Source organism: Aspergillus udagawae, assembly GCF_001078395.1.
Source record: "Aspergillus udagawae IFM 46973 DNA, scaffold_2, whole genome shotgun sequence".
Classification (NCBI taxonomy): Eukaryota; Fungi; Ascomycota; class Eurotiomycetes; order Eurotiales; family Aspergillaceae; genus Aspergillus; species Aspergillus udagawae.
The window spans coordinates 470,677-491,931 of NW_025091265.1; the positions used below are offsets into that span (position 1 = coordinate 470,677).

Genomic DNA, 21,255 nt, shown 5'->3' on the forward strand with positions numbered 1-21,255 from the left:
TTCATGTCGATCCTCAGCTTCACTTGCTCCTTTCGGCATATGATGGCTTCCTTCCATCCGCAACTCCTTACTGGACTGACCGCTCACCACTCTGGATAAAATTCGGACAGATGAGGTTGCGATCTGTGGGTGGAATGTCGCAGATCCCTCGCTAGAATTCCCTTCTTCTCTTCCTTCAAACTGATCATTATCAATACCGTAATTGCATGCCGTCGCGGTGGTATACTTACCAGCCGTTAACACTGTGATCCCAATTCGTTGTTTGCGCATATCTGGCCCGGGTTACCATTTGGTTTTATTCCTTATTTTCGGATAGTCCGCATCGGCTCAACTTCTATGGTTCGGGTACATCCACATTTTAAGGTCTTCTCCTCCAGATCCACTCTGACTGCCGGCAAGCGGGTCATTCTACAAGTAAAGACATAGTTTGAAGACTCTAGGTCCGGGTATCAATGGGCCTCAATACAGATATCACTCGGAAGATGGGCCAGATCGACGATCATTTGTCGACCTCGGAAAATGGACAAGACAACACTCATAACGATGTTGTTGAGTCAAACGATGAATGTCCAAAGGGCGCCAGCGTCACTAGGATCGAAGTCATTGACGCAGTGAGCAGTCCGAGAAGCAGATATGTTCTGTATGCTGGGTACGCCATATGAGGCTTGTATAACTAAAAAGATTACTGATATGACCTAGGCTGGTAATGGTGATGATCGTTTTGTACATACCTTCTTTGACCTGAGAATTTGGCGATGAGTGTTAACCACGTTGATGCAGTGAACTGGACAATTCCACGATGAGTACCTATCGTAACTTTGCAGCGTCCGAGTTCGGCCAGCTTTCGATGTTGGCGACATTGAACACTGTCACGAGCATAGTTTCTGCTGTCAGCAAACCACCGATTGCCAAATTGTCAGACGTCCTGGGGAGAGCGGAAGCGTACATCATCACGGTTACCTGCTACATACTCGCTTATATTCTATGTGCCTCAGCTAGGTCCTTCGACACCTATGCCGGCGGCTGCGTCCTTTACGCTCTTGGCCAATCTGGAACTTCGATACTCAACGCGATTGTCGTTTCTGATATCTCTCCTATGCGATGGAGAGGGTTTGTTTATAATATACTATACCTTCCATTCCTCGTCACCCCCTGGATCTCAGCATTTATCATTGACAGCGTCGTCAATGGCATCGGATGGCGCTGGGGAATCGGCATGTTTGCTATTTTAATGCCGTCTTGCGCCAGTATCATAATCATCAGTTTACTTGTCTTTCAACATCGCGCAAAGAAGGCCGGTTCTGTGGTTTGCCATCGTCCGAGTCTGTATAGTTTCTGCTCGGGGATTGACCTAGGAGGTATTGCGATCCTGACTTGCGGGTTTTCCTCGCTGTTGATTCCTATCACCTTGGCGGCCACCACAACAAGTCGATGGAAGACACCATGGATAGAAGCCCTTATTGTCCTGGGTGCCGTCTGTCTAGCTTGTCTCTATCCTTACGAGAAGTACATTGCTCAACATCCGGTGATTCCTGAGCGCTACTTCCATACGTTGTCGGTGCTCGTGCCGGTGGCACTGGCTTGCATCGACAACATTGGGTTCGGCACCACTCACACCTACCTCTATGCCTGGTCGATGGTCTCACATAACTTTTCCCCTCGCAATGCCCAGTTTCTTTCATGGACAAGTGGCGTCACGCAGGCGCTCGCTGGGATGTGCATCGGCCTGGTTATGGTCCGCCTGCGAAGGTACAAATGGATCGCTGTAGCCGGTGCTATTGTTCGGCTGATTGGCTACGGGCTGATGATTCGCCTTCGTACAAACACAAGCTCATTGGCGGAACTCTTCATCGTCCAACTGATACAGGGGCTAGGCAGCGGGATCATCGAGACAGTCGCGATAGTTGCAGCCCAGATCTCCGTAACGCATTCGGAACTCGCTCAGGTGACATCGCTGGTTATGCTGGGCTCATTCGTGGGTAATGCGATCGGGTCTGCCGTCGCTGGCGGAATCTATACTGGGGAACTCCGCGAGCGACTGCACATTCGCTTAGGTAGTGGAATTGGTGAGGTGCAGTTGGATCAGGTGTATAATTCCATCACGGGAACTGTACCCGTGTGGGGAACATCAGAGCGGACCGCAGTGAATCATGCAGTAAGCCTTCCAGGTTCTTTTGCTGCCTTTCGTCTGCTGATTTGTTTGACTAGTACTCTGATGTCATGGGGTCCGTTGCCTTTACTTAGAAGTGGAATACAGCTAACGGCACGGACAGCTATATTTGTTATGCGGCCCTGGCGGTCTCTATTCCCGTTGTTCTTCTTACCTTGGCGCTACCTGACAAGTGCTTAGGGTACGTGCCATCTATCTGAATACGCCTTGGACCAGTGCTGATTGAAAGCTAGTGACGGACATAATCTCGTTGAAAAATCTCAACAGGCAGATATTCCGATGGCTGATGCGGACGGTGTACGTGATTAATCCAGGCGAAGTCATTAATATTCAGTCGGTGATTGCCTTGCCCGTAGTAGTTTTGCACAGACAAAATGAATATCTATTTCAAGTTAACAGTCCTCCAACCCACATGTTTGCCATGTAATTGACAGTCTTTGACATCTATAAGGAACAGCCACTGTTTGCACTGTTATCAGCCCCCTTCAGATCGCAGCGTGAAGGAGCAAAAGATACCTGGGTAAATGCATCTGGAGCCAGGTAAGCGGGCAGGCAGGCATTGGTTCAATACTCTCAATACTTCACTTACCTCTGAGATGTCTGGCCCTAGTGTCGATTTCTTTGACGGCCTGAAGGTGTTGAGTCTCACTCTCACATTTCCAACTGAGAAAATGATCTCTTTGTAGTCCTCATTTTGCTCTCCCTCTGCCTCTCTATCAATGAGGCGGCAGAAGCATAAATATCGCCATCTCCCTTCCCTGTCCATCATTCTCAATCTCCTATATGCCCCCTTTACCGCCCTCTCTTATATATTCCTCGTTATACACTTATAGTAATACCGGGCTGAGGTACATTGTCGGTGGCGATGCGTGTGGCAGATGCCAACTATAACCCTTCATATAACGGCAACTGTGGCTCTCAGCTTGTAAGATGGACCTATATAATATGCAGAACAGCAGCATCCACACTGAGACGAATCTCACCTACCAGACCCTGGATATCCTAGAACATTTATTGTCCGCTCTATATACAGTAGGTTCTCGTCACCCAAGCTTTACATTAATCAATGTCCTCGCTAATTGTGTTCAAACAAATCTCTAGACACATACACTATGACAGCCAAGCGATGGATTTTGTACACACAAGGTCGTAGTCCTGCGTGAAGAACTTCTATCGCGAACAACACGCTCTCTTAATTATGTTTCATGGTTTGAGCCACCCCCCACTTCGCATCTATCCATATATTGCTTCCTTGTTCGTCTTACATCGCTGATTATTGAGTTGGTGTGCCACCTCATCCATCGCTTGATCTTGCACTGGGCAAGTACATGTCATCCACTGACCAGCATATTATGAACGTAGCTGGGAGCATGGTGCATGGGACAGATCCATGCAGAACCGAGACAGGCATTGCGTCGCTGTCCATCGCCGAATAGGGACTCAAAGTCATCAACAGCTGTGCCACATCGAGGACTTTGAGAAATATTCAACCTAGTTTGTCATTATACCGCTTTATTGCTTCTCGCCAAGTCATCTCTCTGTCAGTGGACAGAGGACAAATGAACAGAAGGCGTATTATTGACAGAAATGGATACTCAAAACACATTCAAAACACTGTCTCATTGGTTGCTCTTTGCGTTTGTATGTAATAGTTCAGAGCTATGATACTAGGCAGCCTGTACCAAGTTTGGAAAGAATAAGTTCGTACGATATCTACGAGCGTGTCTCCTCATTAGATCAAAATCTAATGCATTCTCTGTCCGCTCAGCGACCTTCTGAAGGACTTTCCATCTTATGTCAAGATGTACACGAAAGTAGCGTCCCTATTTAATACCAGCAAACCATGCGGCAATGTTTCCCACATTGCGATCAACACAGTCCGGCTGGTCGTAGTGCTGAAAGTGGGAAACCTCGTTGTCCCAGATCAACTTTTTCTGATCCGTGGGAATGGACTCGTAGTGACGCTTAGCAGCCGCTGCATTCATGCAGTTGTCACCGTGGATCAACAGCGCGGGCTTTTGCAGCTTCGCCACGCCCGGGACTGTGGTATAGTCAAAGTGGTCCAGATCGCTCATCACCGCATATCGGTTTTCGAATCCTTTCAATGTCCAAGGGCCATACCAGGACCAAACAACCGGACCGGGAAGACCAGCCAAGGAACCGGTATTGGGATCAGCAGCCTTCGGATCAACCAACGGTTGGTACACCACTTCCCCGGTCTTTTCATACAGTTCACGAGCCTGTTTGGCTCGCTCAAGACGCGCATGATATAGGGCTTCTCCCTGTTCGGCAGTGGGCATCTTCAACTCTCCGATATCCATGCCAGGCTCCCAGGCAACACACCCAGCACAAATCATGTAGATGTCGGTTTCGCGGTCGCGGTAGTATCCCGAGACTGAGGCCACACCTGCAACCCGGGTATCATAAGATGCCACATCCAGGGACTCGGGGCCGCCCTGGCAGATTCCGACTAGGAAGAGCCGAGACACATCGATATCGCCACGTGCAGAGAGGTAGTTAAGTCCTGCAACTATATCCTCGTTTTTCATTTTGGGGTTTTCCAATCTTCTGGGTTGGCCTGTGCTTTCTCCGACGGTGCGAGGGTCGAATATCAAAGCTGCGTAGCCTTCATCTGCAAGGCGAGTTGCATACTGAAGAGGTGCTTGCTCTTTCATGAAGGAGTACGGGCCGGTGACAACAACACCTGGTGGGTTCTTGACATTGGTAGGACGGTAGAGGATTCCACCAATCGTCTCACCATGTGAAGGATACTGGACCTTCTCGGTGGTGTATTGGCCATGGAAAGGCATCTTGGAAGGATGGGACAAAAGTGTATCAAGAGAGATTTAGTAGAAGAGGAGTGGTTTAGATTCCGAGATCCTGCTCAAACGACTTCATGTGCAGGGGTTATATAGTGTTTTTTGGGTATATAATGCACACAGCGCATCGGCGATCTTTCGGGTTTACAAGCAAAGGACTTCATCTCTGACGTATTCTACTAACACACAAGTGCGGCATATCCCCAGTCATATTACATTTCCTGCTCGTGGTCTCCGCTTTCGAGGAAAGCATTTAAGCTATCGCCGATATAGGTGGGTCGTGCCAAGTTCTTATCGCCGATGGACCAATGACAGAGCGCTTGCGAGAACTCTAATCTGCTGGCCATCGCCCAATTACAAGGGCGCGGCGCTGCAAAAGCTGCAAACGGCAAAAAGTGAAGAGCTTCGGCAGACGATTACGTTCTCGAACACACGTCTCCATGACATCCACCTTTAGACCTTTTTATTGAGTCAAAATTAACAAGACTTAGCTACTGCTGGAATGGTTGGAGGGCAAATCAGGCCTCAAAAGAGAAGAAGGGCTGTTATATCTTGCACTGAATGCCACAGGCGAAAGCAGAAAGTAAGACTCGTGCTTGGTGTCCATTTGTAGTTGTCATCTAACACAATGGTCAGTGCAACCGCCAATGTCCGTGTTGTAATTGTATCAAACGGGGATATCAGGTACCGATACTTGATGTGTCTACTTTGGATTGTAGGCTGATCCAGGGAAGTAGGAACTCTGCCATTATAATTACGAGCGGGATAAGTACCATCAGTCGCCATGCGCTCATCCTATCGACCGTGGTCCTTCGGCGAGCAGCAGCAGCACCAACACGGTGCTCCCGACCCCACAAACTAGCCTGGCGTCCGAATGGGCCAGCAAGGACCAGAGCGAAATTTCCAACTTTGGATACTCCAGTCAGAGCAGTCACCATACCCTGGCCTTATTGAGGGTCACGGAGCAACATACAGATCACAAGCACACGTCAACTGGCTCATCTGGTACACATTATAACCCTTCACGGGGAATCTTCCAAAGCGACGCCGACAGAAAATTTAAAGAACTAGTCCGCCATTTGCCTTCACAACCGTGCATCGAGGTTCTTATCCAGACATTCTTCTATGGCGTCAACTGGCAGTACGATCTAATTGACGAGGAGCATTTCCGAGAACAGCTGGAAGCATGGGGCAAAGTGTCGTATTCCGCTCTTCAAGCGGGGTGTGAAAAGTTGGCCCCCGAAATGCGTGTGTTTCCCGCTCTGCTCTTTCAAGTCCTTGCCCAGGCTCTATTGTTTCATCCTCCTCAAGATGAGAGAATTAAGATCTTGTTGACCATGGCTGAAATGACATTCTACGATCTCGGTGTGGAATTCAGCGACGTGGGTGCCGAAATCCTAACGCTTTTGGGTAAAAGAGGCATCACAATAGGTACGGTGCAAGCAGGCTTACTACGTGCCTCATTCTTGAAAAGCAGTGGCAAAGTGATTGAAGCTTGGCATACGCTCGGTGCAACAATCCGCGATGCGCAAGAAATCGGTCTCCACACTGGACGACTTATGTCCGACCAGTCGTCGGATTTATCGGAAAATGGCGCAATCAATGCCCGGGAGTCTTACATTGGGCACAAGATTTGGGTAGTTTTGCACATCTGGGACATTCATATGGCCGTCGTTCTCGGCCGACCAATTGTCACTAGTCTTGACCTGGACAATTTCACCCGCACCGTGACGAACGATGAGAAACGACGAGAATTATTCTCACATTGGCAAAAGGAAATTGAGCCCCCTCGGGCATTCGATGTCATCCTCGCCGGCTATAATGTGGCTTATCGATATTTCCCGCAGATTCATCGTCTAGGGCAAAATGGGGCTAGGGCTCAAGACTACCCCGTGGTTGAAAGTATTCATACTGCATTGAAGAAGAATCTGGAGCTTCTGCCATCTTGGTGCCATTTAGAGGACCCGGATACAACGTTTGATCAAATGCCTGGTTGTCACTGGCTACCTCTCGCACGCGAAGGATTGTCTTCGCTCATTCACCTCGTGTTTCTCACCCTCCATCGGCCTTACATATTTACAACAGCCAACAGTCGCACAGAGGCTCTCAAAGCTGGAATTGCCATTCTCCGTGCCCAAGAACGATTGTTTCAGCGCCCGGAGCTACAGTCATGCAAGATATTCAACCCTGTCTATGCTTCATTTGATGCAATTGTTCTCATTGCTGCCATTTGCATTGCCTTTTTCAACCAGGGTTTAGAACAGTTAGCAGAATGTATTCAGGTCCTTGAAAGGGGCGTGAAAAGGTTAGAAGCCATCGGCCAGTTCAATCCCATGGCTAGATCAGCCCATGCAGTGGCCTGGAACCTCTATCGCCAGCTTCAACACCGCCTCAGTACCTCTGGGACCGCAGGAAGCTCCAGAGACCAATTCAGCAACACAGACTTGGCTTCTCTCAATGGCCATGCCGATGACCTTATGGGAATGCCGTCAGAGTTGTCTTTCAACAACGTTTCACCACCCAACCCCGTCCATGACCTATTTTATGACCATCTATCTATCTCACAAACCACGAGACCTGAAGCACCGAAAAATCTTCCGTTCAACCCTCTTACTGCGGATCTTACAGATGGGTGGGACTTTGAAGGAACATTCGCGGATACAAGCTTCTGGAGTTTAATGAATGAATTCAACCTTTCATATTAAGAGGGGGACTCTGCTGACCGCAAGGCCAAACGACTGTTTGCAGTGTTTTCTTGTCTAGTCCATTAGCATTGTTTTCTATTCCCGTCATTCTGATCTTGGCGATTTGGTACATTCTTTAGGTGTGCGGGTTATAACCATTCTGGTCTTATCCTTCTTCATTGATTTAGGCAATCGCTTAATCTCTAGCTGCTGCCGCTCTCTTAATTGGATCTATGCTCTACTCTTATCTCGCGCCTCAACCCGTCTATGCTGATGGGATAACCTTCAACACCCATCCATTGAGTTGAAGGGAGGAGAAGAAGGAGAAAAGTGGTCGAAAGAGCGAGGTCGGGTCTTTTATGTCAAGGCTATGGAGGAAGAGGTGACAAAACAGTGTATTAGGGAGCTAAGCCGGCAACGGCAAAACTAACCACATATAGTAATTCACAGCTCCCTATATTACAAGATATATAGAATATGAGGACCTGTGGGATTGACGCCGAAAATGACCACTTCTGACGCCAGAAACGGCTTCCTTTCCACCCGTAACTTTGGCTGTCCAGCCGCCCCTTGACCGCCCACTGCCCCGTAACACCACTATTCTGCACCCACCCAGCACTGTTAGTCATCCTCCGGTCCTGATGTTGACGCTCGACTTGCACAGTTGTTCCCCTCGTTTCCACTGGCGACCAAAACGACGCCGAAAATGGCTCCCCTTCAGCTAAATATACGTCCCCTAGTGAGCGCCTATAAGATGCTTCGCCTTCCCTCCCTTCCGGTGTCCTTGCACGTCCCGTTCTCTCATCCTCGTTGCCCACGCCTCACGCCGACTTCGACGTTATCGTTTTCCACAACGCAAAATTCCACCCTGGTCTTTGTATCTGATCTCCTCCATGGCACCTACGCCTGTACATCCGGCTCCAACCGATGAGCACCAATACTGGACCGATCCCATTCTTTGCGAGGAAACTCGAGCCAGGCTGGAACATTTTCGCAGTCTTGGATGGCTCCCTCCAAACTTTAAGCCAAAGACTTTAGAAGGCATCGCTGTCAACGCTTTTGCTTGACAGGAACCGAAATCTGATTTTGCGATACTGCACCGCGATGATTTGCTCGCCTTGGGCCACAAATTGCCGTTGCAAGTCTTCCGCACGCCCACTAGACCCGGCCAGTCTGGGATCGGCTAGTTCACCAAATGGCACAACAACTCCTGATGCCAAAAGCGCACTCGAGATTGGCATAGCTAGACTGCCATCCACAACTTTCTGTTCTCGCGATTGCTCGGCGATACGAGCATCCAAGACAGTATGGTAGCCAACCACAACGTATATATCCTCTCCCTCATCGATAGTACGCTCAATCCACTTCCGGACATCTTCCGATTTCACGATTTTCCCGGAACCACTGCCCATTGTTGTCCAAATAGTAGGTCTTCACTTGCTTGGTGGTGATATGAATCGATGCATTCGCATGGCTTGACACGGATGAGGAGAGGAAGGCGGTAAGGTCAGAACCAAAGTTACGTTGGGCACCAAGGGAGTCGGCGCTGTCGTACTGGGTTGCAACTTTTTCGATGATGTTGAAACCCTTCCCTTGTCTCGGATCGAGGTAATCTCGGTGAGGCTCATCAATATTGGTGACGAAACGTCCTAGCTTAATAGCGGACGGAGGAAGGAAGAACTGCGGGAGAAGAACGCTCACACGCATTTGGGAGAAAGTAGGATATTTGGAGTGTAAAGTTCTATTTCGCGGTGGGCATGAGCCAAGCGCTGTCCGTTGTCAGCAACTCCATCACCGGGCATACTTTTCATTAAGGGAAATGTGGCTTGGTAAAAGCCATGCCAGCAGGAGAGAGTCACACGTAGCTTAAGGATCCCTCATGTCTGCCTCGCTCAATTGATACAATTCCCTTCCCAAATCCCCAGTGACGCGGTACCTGTCCCCGATAGTGCCTTCCTCCCAAAATTCAGGAGCCAGACCCAACTGGTCCCAGTCCATGATCACATCCGTGATCGTCTGTCCGTCTACACAGATGCGAGTCTCCCGAATGACATTCCGCTTCCAATCCACATACATCAGACGCAGGTGGCCGGTCTCGAAGGCCGTTTGATCTGCCACTAGAAAGTTGGCTGCTGCGACTGTGCGGAGGAGGCTGGCCACCTCTACTTCGATAAAGGCATGCGGGTCCTCTCGCCAGCGTTCAGGCTCATTCTGCTTTGCCTTGGCCAGCCAGGTCTTGAACCGTGCTCGTGGCATGTCCACGAGTTCCGATGCCGGAGATCGCTTGTACCTGGCACCATTCAACGGACCCGCAACCTCGGGCATGATTTCGTAGACGCGCTGCCAATCCGAGCCAAAGTTGAAAAGAGTGGCATCATTCAGACACGCCCACCAGGCTTGGTTCTCGAACTCCTCTGATGCACTGATCCACTCCTCCATCGTCTCGTCGTCCTTCGGGTCGTAGTGCGTGCGGAGAAAGATCGGGGCAAGGGCGCCAGACTCTAACATCTGCCATGCTTTCTTGCGTAGCTCGTCCGACCGCCAGGGACGGAGGATCAGGTCAATTTCTTCCACGGTGGGCATACGGGGCGGCGGTGCGCCGTAGTTGACCGGATCCCATTCGCGGGGGATCTCATCCACATCGATAAATTGCCGAATTAGGCGGAGGCGTTGTTGGTCAGGGGACTCTGCGGCGGCGAAGTCCCAGTGTCTCTGCAGAATATTAGCGGTCTTCCTTAGGAGCCTATGCTATGGGAGAAACGTGCGATCATGTATTGCTCGATGGGCAGCTCGCCCCATTTTGGCAAATATCCTAGATCGTCGTCGTTTGACATGGTGAGGGGCAGACAAAGTAATCTTCGAAGTGGGGTGGGATCTGAATTGATTTGCACGGTCAGCTCCCCACCTTACAGAAGTTGTGATATGATATGTTGGCGACTAGTCACTTGAGCACACTTCCCCCCAGTCTACTGGTCAATATCCAATAATACGACATTTCGTAACTTTGCCTAGGTACACAGACTGTTATCTGAGAAGGGTCATAGCGTGCGGCAACGAGCCCTATAACGTTTAAACCTCTCAGAAACGCAAGACTATCAGGGCTGGATATCACTCAGACCACTAAGTACTCCGATTCAGCCTGGCCGTCTTTTCCGCTCGTTCGAGATCTTCCTCTAGATCTCCGGCAATCTCGTCCACCATTTCCACACCTGCCAACGCAGTCAGTCGCTGATGGCCCAAAGAGTCAGACTGAGCAAATGACCTACTCTCAATCTCCCATCCAGCAAAGCTATTTGTTTCTCTCTTGGTGTTGGTGTTAGTGCTCCCGTCGGCGAACGTAACCAAGCAGGTACCCATGCTGTAGCCCACAGACCAGTATTTGATCTCATTCGAGTCCTTCCGGCAGTAGGCGTTATAAGTTCCTTTCCGGCCTTCGGGAAGCTTGTATGTGTCATCCTGGCCAAAGATATTCACTGCACAAAGAATCGCATCCATTCCCGAGGGTCCACGGCTGCCGTTCTTCAGCGTCTAGCCCGTGGCGTCCCACCAGGTACTTCCCGTGATAGTGGTCGGGTCCTGGTGAACCCACGACACACGATAGTCGCGTTTGTAAACCCAAGACAATTTGTCATTATCATGTGGAAATCATGAGTCCATCTTTCTTGCAAACACGGCACCTGCTCCCAAGATACGTACCGGACCGACACACCATCGGGAAGTGGCTGTGTATTGGGATATTCCATGAGCTTCTGGGAGTACTTCGAGCCTTGTGGTCCGTACTCGCCTAGGGAGGTCCAGCCTAGTAATGCGATAGTCAGTATGATCAGCGAGAGCAGAAAGATGAGATGGAGGCAGGGAAAACCGTACGGTCTGCGTTCCACTTAACCCAATAGTCCTCGCGTTCGTCGTCGGACGGCGGATCAGGACCGAGCTTCTTCCAGTTCGACTGGAACTGACCCATCAGTTCTGTCTCCCTATCAGCAAAAGAAAAACCCCCTAGCCTGCAAGTCAAGGTTCATACGTACTGAGACACTGTCCGTGCCAATTGTTCTGGATGGAAGGCACGCAAGTTGCACTGCGGGACTTCGGATTTTGATAATCTTAAAGAATCTGACTATGGCGTGTATTTATCCTTAGGGGCATCTCTAATTGAACACTTCATGCCGCAGGCCGAGCGGGTGCGGCTGCACTTCTTGTGGGCAGAATAAAAAGGGCAAATAGACTTATACAGGTTTCAACTAAATCAGGAGAAAAGTGAATATATAAAAAGAATGGTAGAAGAGGAACAAAACCTCGTCGCCTAATATTGGCAAGGACAATCCACAGTCTCGTAAGTCAGCACGACCGGCGTCAGTGTATCTTCACTCGTCCCGTCATTCCAAACAGGTTGCCAGTCTCCACTGTACGCGCGGAAATCTGTGTAGCGCAGTGCCACAGGCGAGGTGGCATACCAACCACTTCCACAGCTGACAATACCAGAGGAAGTATCCTTTGAACAACTTTGCTTGGAAGTTGCGGAAGAGAAGCTGTCAAATTCGACCCACTTATCCCGCACGGGGGCGAGCACGTTCATAGAGGGCAACGCGACGAGATCGCCTGCGCAGGTCAGGTAGAAGACACCGATCTCGTAGCCAGCACCCCAACCACCCCAGACGGGGGAAGAGCTGTTGTTGGACAGGAAGAGCTGTTTGCCATTGACGTGCTCGGGTCCACTGGCAGTGATCATGAAGCAGGAGACTTGTGTTTGGAGGGGGCAGTTGGTCGCTGTGGTAGCTGTGGCGGGTTGGGTGCCGGTAACAGTGGTCGCGGTTTGGGAGACGACGATACGCGAGAATGTCGACGTCTCTATGGCGCCAAGGGCGTCAACAGTGCTGTAGACGGTGTTCACGACGGTGCCGGAGTAGGCGGTTCGGCCCGGTCGGCTGGGAATTCCGTTAAAGAATGCATGATTACTCGACCCTCCGACCCGGGAGAACTCAACCCTCCGACCCGGGAGAACCATCAAGCCGTATGAATAGTTTACACTCGGTAACCGGACCCTCCCCAAAACCCGCTGATTAAGGTTTGCACATCAGTTAGCGATTGCCCTCGGCAGGATTACACCGCATAGAGTAGTCGGATGTCATATTTTGTGTATACACATTACGTGCTCCGAACATTTTACTATGTGGTAGCATATACCAATTTCCACCCTTGACAAGATGTTAGTGACGGTGGCGTGGAACTACTCCGGTTGACCCCGGTGATTTTGTTAGTACAGTGGGACTCGCAGCTATCCCATAATAGTTAACGAGGTTTTTTATAAATGACTGCCTGCTCTGATAGGTAGAATTCTTAACTATTCCGAAGATCAGGAGCAAGTTATTGGCCAGAAACCAATACACCAATTACATGATCCCTGTAAAGCGTGTGAATAAAAAACATACTAACAAAATCACCCGAGGGGTACAGTATAAGCTTTACGCCAGAAGCTGTGGCGGATCCGCAGAGTTTAATATTTGTTGCTCTTCATAATCTTCTATTAGTGTCGGCGGGTTCAGAGAGCGCGCTTTCATTGCTTCCCCCGAATGATCTCCATTAGATCTACTAAGATCTACTAAAGAATAGACGATTACTCAACTTTCCGACGGATACACTTCTATTCCGCTCCTACACGTAGCATAATTGATTACTCAGATTTACCAACCCAGTTATCTTGTAGAGAAGACTGACAAATTTGTAGAGAAGACTGACAAATTTGTAGAGAGGCTGACTGATCCGTCTATACGTCCTTGGGAGGGCAAATTGATTACATCACCATTTGAAGATGGCGATGACTATTTAATGTCTTGCTCCCTCCCTACATGGATTCAGACAGATCTAAGTCAGTCATCATATTATAACTATCAAACTTTGATACAGCAGGCCATTCAACGTGCTGTCAATATGGCTAAAAAGATTATTACTATCGTGGGAGTTACGGGCAAGCAGGTAAGTCAAACCTAACTTTACTTTAAGGTCATAGGCCTCAGAAGCATATTTTCTTACCAGACGCAAGGGTGCCTCCGTTGCCGAAGTGTTTGTTGGCAAGCCAGAGTGGCATGTTCGTGGCCTTACGCGCGACCCAAGCAAGCCCGCAAGCCGAGCTTGGGCAGACAAGGGTGTCGAACTCGTCACAGCCGACATGAATGATGCCGCCTCCCTGAAGACGGCCTTTGCAGGATCAACAGTCATCTTTGGCGTTACTGACTTCTGGACCGCCGTGGCCAGCCCCGAAGTCCAGGAGCGCGCTCAGGCCACAGGCCGCCCAGCGAACGTGGTCGCTCACGAGGTTGAGGTGCAGCAAGGTCGGAATATTGTAGACGCCGCAAATGCAACCGTGGACACCTTGGATCGATTCGTGTTCTCAACGCTCTCCGCCACGAACAAATGGAGCAAGGGAAAGTATACCCACAATCTTCACTTCGACGGGAAGTGGGAAGTCGTTGAATACTTGAAGGCCTCCTATCCGGTACTGGCAAAGAAGACATCATTCCTGCAAGTAGGGCTCTATATGACTAACTGGAAAGTTATGCCATTGGGTGGGCCAGTCAAGGCGAGTCTGGATCTCTGGAGATATTTCTAACGCAGTATCTTCTGCCTAAATAGGGGCAAAAGCTGACATCGTATAAGCAATCCGACGGTACCTTCCTGCTGAGCCTTCCCACAGATGGCGATGCCCCGGTTCCCATGGTCGAGGCGCGCCACGACACCGGTTAGTCCCACTATATGCATTTTTATGCTCCACTGGCTGATATCGCTCTAGGCAACTTCGTCAACGCTCTATTGCAGGTTGAGCCGGGCAAAAACCTCCTTGGCTATTCTAGCATGTTGAGCTGGAATGAGTTCGCTGCCTTGTGGGGTAAGATTCATGGCGTGACGTGTCGCTTCCAACGTCTTGACCGCACTGTACTTGAAAATGCGGTCCCTGGTGGCATAGGCGAGGAACTGGCCGATATGTTCGGTTATATCGGAGACTTCGGCTATGATGGTGGTGATCCAAGTGTTGTCCACCCGAAAGAAGTAGGTCTTTTCGCTACATCTGTCCTGAACCCTTTCTTACATTCAATATAGCTTGGCGTGCCAGTCCCGGTCTATACTGTCGAGGAGTATATCAAGGAGGAAGACTGGTCTGGAGTCCTTTAGGCTCAAGCAATCGGTTGACCGGTATATTACTACCTCACCCGTTGGATTTATTTTGCGTCACCAGTTGGATTTAGATTGTGTCGAGACATGGAGCGGTAACTTACCGCCTAGACAGGGGTTATACTGAGTGACCCACTTTCATCTGTGTTTTGTATAGTAATTTGGTATCTTTGGCATTACGGATGTCGTAACACCGTGTACCTTGACCATCTATGGGGTATTTCAACCTGCCCCATCATATTCGTTCTTTTCTTCAATCAATCAACTCAATCATCTCGAATTGGTTCCGCTTGCTCGTACCTCGTTGCCTATTCGTCCAAGAGGATTACTAGCCCTATCTCAGCTTGCTCCGATAAAAGATCAATCAGAACACCTTTATAAAGCACAGATTTTACTGTGTCGAGTTGAAAAAGAACCTTTTTTTTAGCTTTTTAATCTTCGATAGATCGGCAGTGCATATACGCGTATAGAGTTGACCCACATTGAAATGGGGTTAAACCAATAACAGCCAGTAACCTTCCAGGGCCAGTCTGAAATAAGGAATCTCCCCCGTCAACCTAATCCTATACGCGGATACTAGAACTGAGAGCGAAACAGCCGGAGAAGTTGATAAACATTTCTGTTGGTATCACCAGCTAGGTACTGTGTACACAGTTAAGTGGACAGTGTTTATGCAAAAGCAAAAGTTGATTGATTCATGTAAGACAGATGTCTCTTCCTCCAGGTCATGGTCCAATGCCCCTGAATCCATACGGCGGAGCCGCAGCTTAGCAAGATTACAAGATATATCTGAATCCTTCCTGCAGCCGACGCGCAGCCGCAATGTCGATCCCTTCGATCTCCGCCGTGCGCTCCAACCGCCGCATCTCTTTATCCGTGAGCGTCACCTCGCTATCCTCCAGCCGCTCCAGGCGCTTGTTCAAGGAGTTCAGATGGAAGTACATGATAATGGCCATGACGCCACCGAGGGTCTGCAGCCCGATACACACTCCCAGCGCGGGACGGTAGTGCGGGGCGTCCTGCTTGCGGTAGGTGAAGGGGGTCCAGATACTGGCGGAGTTGCCGATGGAGTTGATGAAGGCATAGGCGGCGGCGCGCTTAGCCGGGGGACGGGGGATGGCGTTTCCGATCCAGGCGTAGATGGTGCCATTCTGGGCGAAGATGATGTTCATCAGGAAGAAGGAGAAGTACTTTGGTCCGAAGCTGTCGGTTGTCATGAAGATGATGAAGCCGATGATGGTGACGGGGATGGGGTAGAAGAAGAACCAGAAGCGTTTGCCGAAGCGGTCGGAGAGGTGCGAGTGCACCAGGCTGTAGAAGACGACGAAGATGTAGGGCGGTGCGACGAGCAGGAGGGAGATGAAGTGGTTGTAGCCGAGTGTTGATGTGAGGGTGGGGAAGAAGTTCTGGAAGCCGCTGGCGCCGGTGATGGACATGTAGGCGATGGCGAGAACGTAGGTCTTGATGTCGCTGAAGGCGAGCTTGAGACCCTTGACCTGGCTCATCTTGCCGGCTTCATCCACGTCAGCATCGGCGGCTTCGATGGCCAGGCGGCGGTTGGCGACGTGGCGTTCCTCTTCGGAGAGGAGCTTCCAGGTGGAGGGGAAGTCGGGCAGGAATACCATGACCGCAAGGCCGACGGCTATGGTGATGGAGCCCTCAATAATGTACAGCCATTTCCAGGCTGCGAGGCCGCGTTTCCCATCGAGTCCCTTTAGGATACCGGCCGCGATGAGATTTCCAAATGCTCCGCTGAGGAGGGAGCCGGAGTAGAAGATACTCATGCGCAAAGCCAGCTCCTTCTTGGTGTACCACTTGGAGAGGTAGAAGAGCACACCAGCGAAGAATGGAGCCTCGACCAGACCCAGGATGAACCGGCAGGCGACGATTCCACCGAAGCTCTTGACTTGGCTCGTCAGCAGCGAGACCAGGCCCCATGCGGCGGTGAAAAATCCCAGATATAGCGATGGCCGCCCCATATAGTTCAAGATGAGGTTGGACGGCACTTGCATAAGAATGTATCCGACGAACAGAATGGAAAGACCGGTTTGATAGTCGGCATCGCTGAGCTTCAGATCGCGTTCGAGACCTTGTAGACGAGCAGCCGGGTAATTGTTCCTTCAAAGAGATCAGTTCTGGTGGCACAACCGTGTTACAATGGAGAAAGGTTGAAGAAAAAACTATGCGACCGGTGACCGGCACAGAGCAAGCAAACAGCTCGACGCAATCGCACGAAGGCATTCTTACCGATCAATATAGTTCATGAGATAAACGAGAATGACAAGCGGCATAATGAGAGAATCAATACGTCGCCGCAACTTTTTCTCAACTCTCTTCTCATCTTCGGTCAACTGAGCCAGCTGGATGACCTCCTCGTGGCTCATCTCAGCCTTCTCCCCCAGAAGGTCTTTGTTGGTGATTTCCTCACCCATGTTGATCGAGCCGGCCGATAACAAAAGGGTTTTCTCAAAAAAGGGAAGAAAACTAGTTAGAGAAGCGACAGAGTCTGTGCTGTGGAACTTGCAGAAGAAGAAAGGGATCGGCTATCTTTTATATACTACGCGCTCGAACTGCCGCGGTACTGCACGATTACACCATGAGGCGTGCAAGCTAAGCAGTCCTACCTGATGGGGAACCCCCACGGGGACGGAGAGACTGTGAAAGCGCGGGATTGGGCAGCGGAGTGAGAGAGCTCTGGAGTAGAGGGACACGGGATTTTGCTGGAGCGTGGCTTTTCTGGGGAAACGCGGGGTAATTACTGATTGGTTGCTTAGGTGATGATGACCCAGAAGTAATTCTGACAAATGCGGAGAACTCCCAATAAGACGACTGAGATGGTTTAGACTACAGGCTAAAATGTCCCCACTCCATCTTGACCCCCGTAGCCACTTGCCGTTGGCTGGCTTGCTTCATACTGCCACACGAGCCTGGAATTTTGTGGGTTCCCCCACGTTTCAGGGCCCGTGCTGATTATGCCGTTTGCTTCCCCATACTGGATGTTGCCCAAAGCGATCTGGTTGAAGTCGGAGGTTGTCCGGTGGCGCAAGTAATGCCACAGCATTAAACTTCGCATTGTTGGATCTGGGTCCTGGGAGCTCTTGTGCTTGTTAGACCTGTACAATGCTGGTGCTTCACAGGTTGCCGTTGGCAGAGGAACTGGATACCCTGTGCTTCTCTTAAACTGGCATATTTCCAGCAAGACTATTGTCGATCACTAAGAAGTCCGGAATATCGAGGTAGATAGTTTTGCAGCTTATCTAAGCTCTGCATATGAGTCGAATTGCCAACAGTTCTTATCGAACAACTATATCATGTGCCTTGTCTATTGCCGCCAGCGAATCTAGTATGCTTTTGGAAGCTCTGCCGTACCAAAACAAGGGTATTTGCCTGCGACTCCCATTGACTAGTTTTAGAGTTGGGGCTGGCTGGCCTCGCAGCATCTCCGATGTCTGCACATGGCTTGGTCTCTTGGCTATGGCCCATCAATCAGTGGCTCGGACTTTCCACGATCACCGAAGATTTGCCCCGTTTAGCTGATTCAACATTGCGACTAGCCAAGGTCGCGTCCATCCCAGCCTATCGTGAGTGAAGCCGTTCAACAATCCTGAGCTAGCAGGTTGACCCTCGTCATCGACCTAATCAATATGTATCGGGCACTGATGAATCATCGGCGAAGCTTAAGAGCTGCGGCTTTCGGTTCCTACTGTCTTTTGATGGCTAGAGCGTGGCACACAATGAGAATATTTGGAACAGCCTCCTCTAGACAAAATGCAGAGAAATGTCTTTCCTGTGGAGTTGATGATTGCCCAGCAAAGGAGCTAGTAGAGTCAGAAGGGACCTGCTACCTCGTATCAGACCTCCTTGGCGGAATAGGTAGCTCATCAATATTCAGAATATTCTGGAGCAGAAGCGGTTTTGTTTACTGGAGCACCTGTCAGTCGGACATTCGACGGAAGGGTGTTCATTGCATCGGGTTGAGATGGCCTCGTGGCTTCCGCCCGAAGTTCGGTTCCTTTCAGCCACAATCGCAGGAGCCGGCGTAAGGCCGTGGAAGTCTTACCAAAGAGATCACAACATCTCGGCCGAGTATCCGCCAAATGACAGCTGACCCTCGCTCGGAGCTTACATGGTGCCACTCGGCGGTGAGATTGTCGCTCGGCCTTGTGAGGCTACACCCCGACCGCCTTTGGTTTCTACAGTGACTACGTAGGTACTGTCTGACCATAAGTCAAATTGATGGGAAACGAATTAGATTGTGTGTTCTCGATGATAACTAGAAGGATGCTAGATACAGGAGGGAATCGGCTGGAAGTTTTGTGGTCAATTGGCCATGCATGCGACGTGGTTCCGTCATAAGCAGGTGGGCTTATGTAAGCCTGTTTCCCATTCCGTTCCAACAGCACCTACTTTCCAACAACAACAACATAACGTAGTTTATTGGCCGAGATGCGACTGTGCCATATTGCAGCTAAATAGTTGATGCGGACCATGGCAGCGCATCCTCTATTTCTGTGAGAACCATGCAGTGCCTTGCTTGAGGGCTCTGCTTCCGTGTATGATTGAACAATGTACAAGCGACAAGAGGCTGTCATGAGGCCTACTCCTCTTCGAGTTTCGAGAGCCAGGATTTAGAAGCCCTTCAAACAGTGCCTCGATGTATAACAGGCATGGAAACCCTACATCCTGACTTCGAAGCACTAAGGGAAGCGGAAATCAAACCTGAGCTGGAAACCTTGGACCGATTGATAACATTCTTCGGCCCTGTTCCTCCTGAGCTGGTAGCACATGTTGGCGACCATAGATGGGACTATATCTTGATGGAATTATCGGGGGCAACAGCTGATGATCCAAGCATGCCATTTAACCAGCGGAAGGAAGAGGCTTTCCCAAATCTTAACATTTGCGAGAGAGCCACTATGCCTGAAATTTTAAAGGATCTCCGGTGGAGTCGCGACGAAAACATCGGATCCCAGTAGGGAATGATTATTATCTAGCTGGGCGCTCAATCATCATCAACTGAACAGTAGGGAAGATACTTTAACAAGATTAAATGATTCTTATCGCCTGATACTTTGATGATTACCTTTTCCTTCAATGACCTCATAAGGCTCCTATAGAAGACACCATACAAAAGGCTTGCTAATAATTACGTATCTGCTATAGAGGATACCCCAAGGCCTAGGAGTTAACTAATTCACATGATAAGGGCAGTTTTACAGTAACAGAATAGTGAGGGAGTCCAGCATTTGGATTGCTTTGAAAAGCACACACGTCTCAGCAGTTGCGCACAAATATATGTCATTGCGGGTACACTTTGTCCACTGACAGAGAGATGACTTGGCGAGAAGCAATAAAGCGGTATACTGACAATCTAGATCGAATCTTCCTCAAAGTCCTCGATACCAGCGAGCTATTATTGACGACTCTTCAGTTCCTGTTTGAAGGATAATAGTAACAGATCTTTGTTGTCTGTGTCAGTGTATTCGTGAAGTAATCAGGGCGCCAGGTACAGCGAAGCTCAATCTGGATTCTGGAACATAACCCAATAGAAATGCTTGTTTTATCCCGTCCCTTGACGTAACTTCAATGTGATGTAAGTCCGACATTGCGCCCCGTCATTGGGGATCAATTTCTAGTCTAGGTCTTGAGCAAACCTTTTGTTTTCGATTTGTGAATTTGTTTCAGTGAGACTGGCCTTCTGCGCGACAACAATGAGACATGCTTTCAGTGCAGGCGCCATATCAGCCTTGATGGAGCAGGCGGAAAAGCTTTGTAACGATAACTGTCCATCTTGCGAAATTGCTGAATCTTGCAAAAAAGGCTGACGAACTTGCTAAGTGAGATACAATACTGGCTGATTCTATCATACTCTGGTCCAAATTCGCAGTATCATATCATGTGGTACCACTACACTTGAAGGATTAGACCTCATCCATGTTATTTTTGGCTACTTTGATAACTTAAAGAGATACCACCAATACTTATTAGTACATTAGGTTATATCTATATATATATGATAGAGTACTAAAACCTTATTCAAGAAAGCCACTTATATATATCTAGAAGCCCTCTGGAGTAATAAGTGAATCATTATTAATCCTTGGGATTCTTAGACGGACTTTACAGTCTCTGCAGACAAACATATCCGAAAGGGAATAACTGAAGTTATCTAAAATAAGATTAAATAAATTATTGGTCTTCTTGAAATTGCCTTTCTAAGTAGAAAAGCCCGCAAGCCGCAGACAACCAGCAGTCGATTCACAGAATGGTTCTCCCCGAAAGCCAAGACTTCCGCAAGCGAACACCATATCAAGGGCCTCCAGCCGCCACCTGCGGATCGACTTACCGTCAAACAACCCCCGGCATATACTAATATATTCCGAAACCTAACACCAAGTAAATTCGATTCCTGCCATTA

At 49.4% G+C, this 21,255-nt stretch overlaps 8 protein-coding genes across 8 annotated transcripts; 3 read left to right on the forward strand and 5 right to left on the reverse strand.

Annotated features, from left to right (window-relative positions):
- Positions 1-452: 452 nt before the first annotated feature.
- Aud_002479 (putative siderochrome-iron transporter) lies at positions 453-2,479 on the forward strand (the record flags this gene model as incomplete). Its single annotated transcript, XM_043287447.1, has 5 exons — positions 453-649; positions 781-2,155; positions 2,209-2,225; positions 2,274-2,351; positions 2,404-2,479. The coding sequence occupies 5 exons, from the start codon at positions 453-455 to the stop codon at positions 2,477-2,479; spliced, it is 1,743 nt and encodes a 580-aa protein (XP_043143382.1).
- Positions 2,480-3,993: 1,514 nt separating this feature from the next.
- Positions 3,994-4,980, reverse strand: Aud_002480 (alpha/beta hydrolase; the record flags this gene model as incomplete). The annotated part of the gene is made up of 1 exon (XM_043287448.1): positions 3,994-4,980. One exon carries the CDS (start codon positions 4,978-4,980, stop codon positions 3,994-3,996), a length of 987 nt encoding a protein of 328 aa, XP_043143383.1.
- Positions 4,981-5,617: 637 nt separating this feature from the next.
- On the forward strand, positions 5,618-7,694 carry Aud_002481 (fungal specific transcription factor domain-containing protein; the record flags this gene model as incomplete). Its single annotated transcript, XM_043287449.1, has 2 exons — positions 5,618-5,647; positions 5,727-7,694. The coding sequence occupies 2 exons, from the start codon at positions 5,618-5,620 to the stop codon at positions 7,692-7,694; spliced, it is 1,998 nt and encodes a 665-aa protein (XP_043143384.1).
- Positions 7,695-8,707: 1,013 nt separating this feature from the next.
- On the reverse strand, positions 8,708-9,085 carry Aud_002482 (uncharacterized protein; the record flags this gene model as incomplete). Its single annotated transcript, XM_043287450.1, has 1 exon — positions 8,708-9,085. The coding sequence occupies one exon, from the start codon at positions 9,083-9,085 to the stop codon at positions 8,708-8,710; it is 378 nt and encodes a 125-aa protein (XP_043143385.1).
- Positions 9,086-9,539: 454 nt separating this feature from the next.
- On the reverse strand, positions 9,540-11,634 carry Aud_002483 (uncharacterized protein; the record flags this gene model as incomplete). The annotated part of the gene is made up of 6 exons (XM_043287451.1): positions 9,540-10,385; positions 10,696-10,733; positions 10,802-10,882; positions 10,940-11,184; positions 11,370-11,472; positions 11,541-11,634. 6 exons carry the CDS (start codon positions 11,632-11,634, stop codon positions 9,540-9,542), a joined length of 1,407 nt encoding a protein of 468 aa, XP_043143386.1.
- A 339-nt stretch (positions 11,635-11,973) lies between these two features.
- Positions 11,974-12,675, reverse strand: Aud_002484 (uncharacterized protein; the record flags this gene model as incomplete). Its single annotated transcript, XM_043287452.1, has 1 exon — positions 11,974-12,675. One exon carries the CDS (start codon positions 12,673-12,675, stop codon positions 11,974-11,976), a length of 702 nt encoding a protein of 233 aa, XP_043143387.1.
- Positions 12,676-13,598: 923 nt separating this feature from the next.
- Positions 13,599-14,837, forward strand: Aud_002485 (uncharacterized protein; the record flags this gene model as incomplete). Its single annotated transcript, XM_043287453.1, has 5 exons — positions 13,599-13,643; positions 13,678-14,193; positions 14,301-14,406; positions 14,458-14,714; positions 14,766-14,837. 5 exons carry the CDS (start codon positions 13,599-13,601, stop codon positions 14,835-14,837), a joined length of 996 nt encoding a protein of 331 aa, XP_043143388.1.
- A 776-nt stretch (positions 14,838-15,613) lies between these two features.
- On the reverse strand, positions 15,614-17,269 carry Aud_002486 (putative MFS transporter; the record flags this gene model as incomplete). The annotated part of the gene is made up of 2 exons (XM_043287454.1): positions 15,614-16,955; positions 17,085-17,269. The coding sequence occupies 2 exons, from the start codon at positions 17,267-17,269 to the stop codon at positions 15,614-15,616; spliced, it is 1,527 nt and encodes a 508-aa protein (XP_043143389.1).
- Between the last annotated feature and the right edge of the window lie 3,986 nt (positions 17,270-21,255).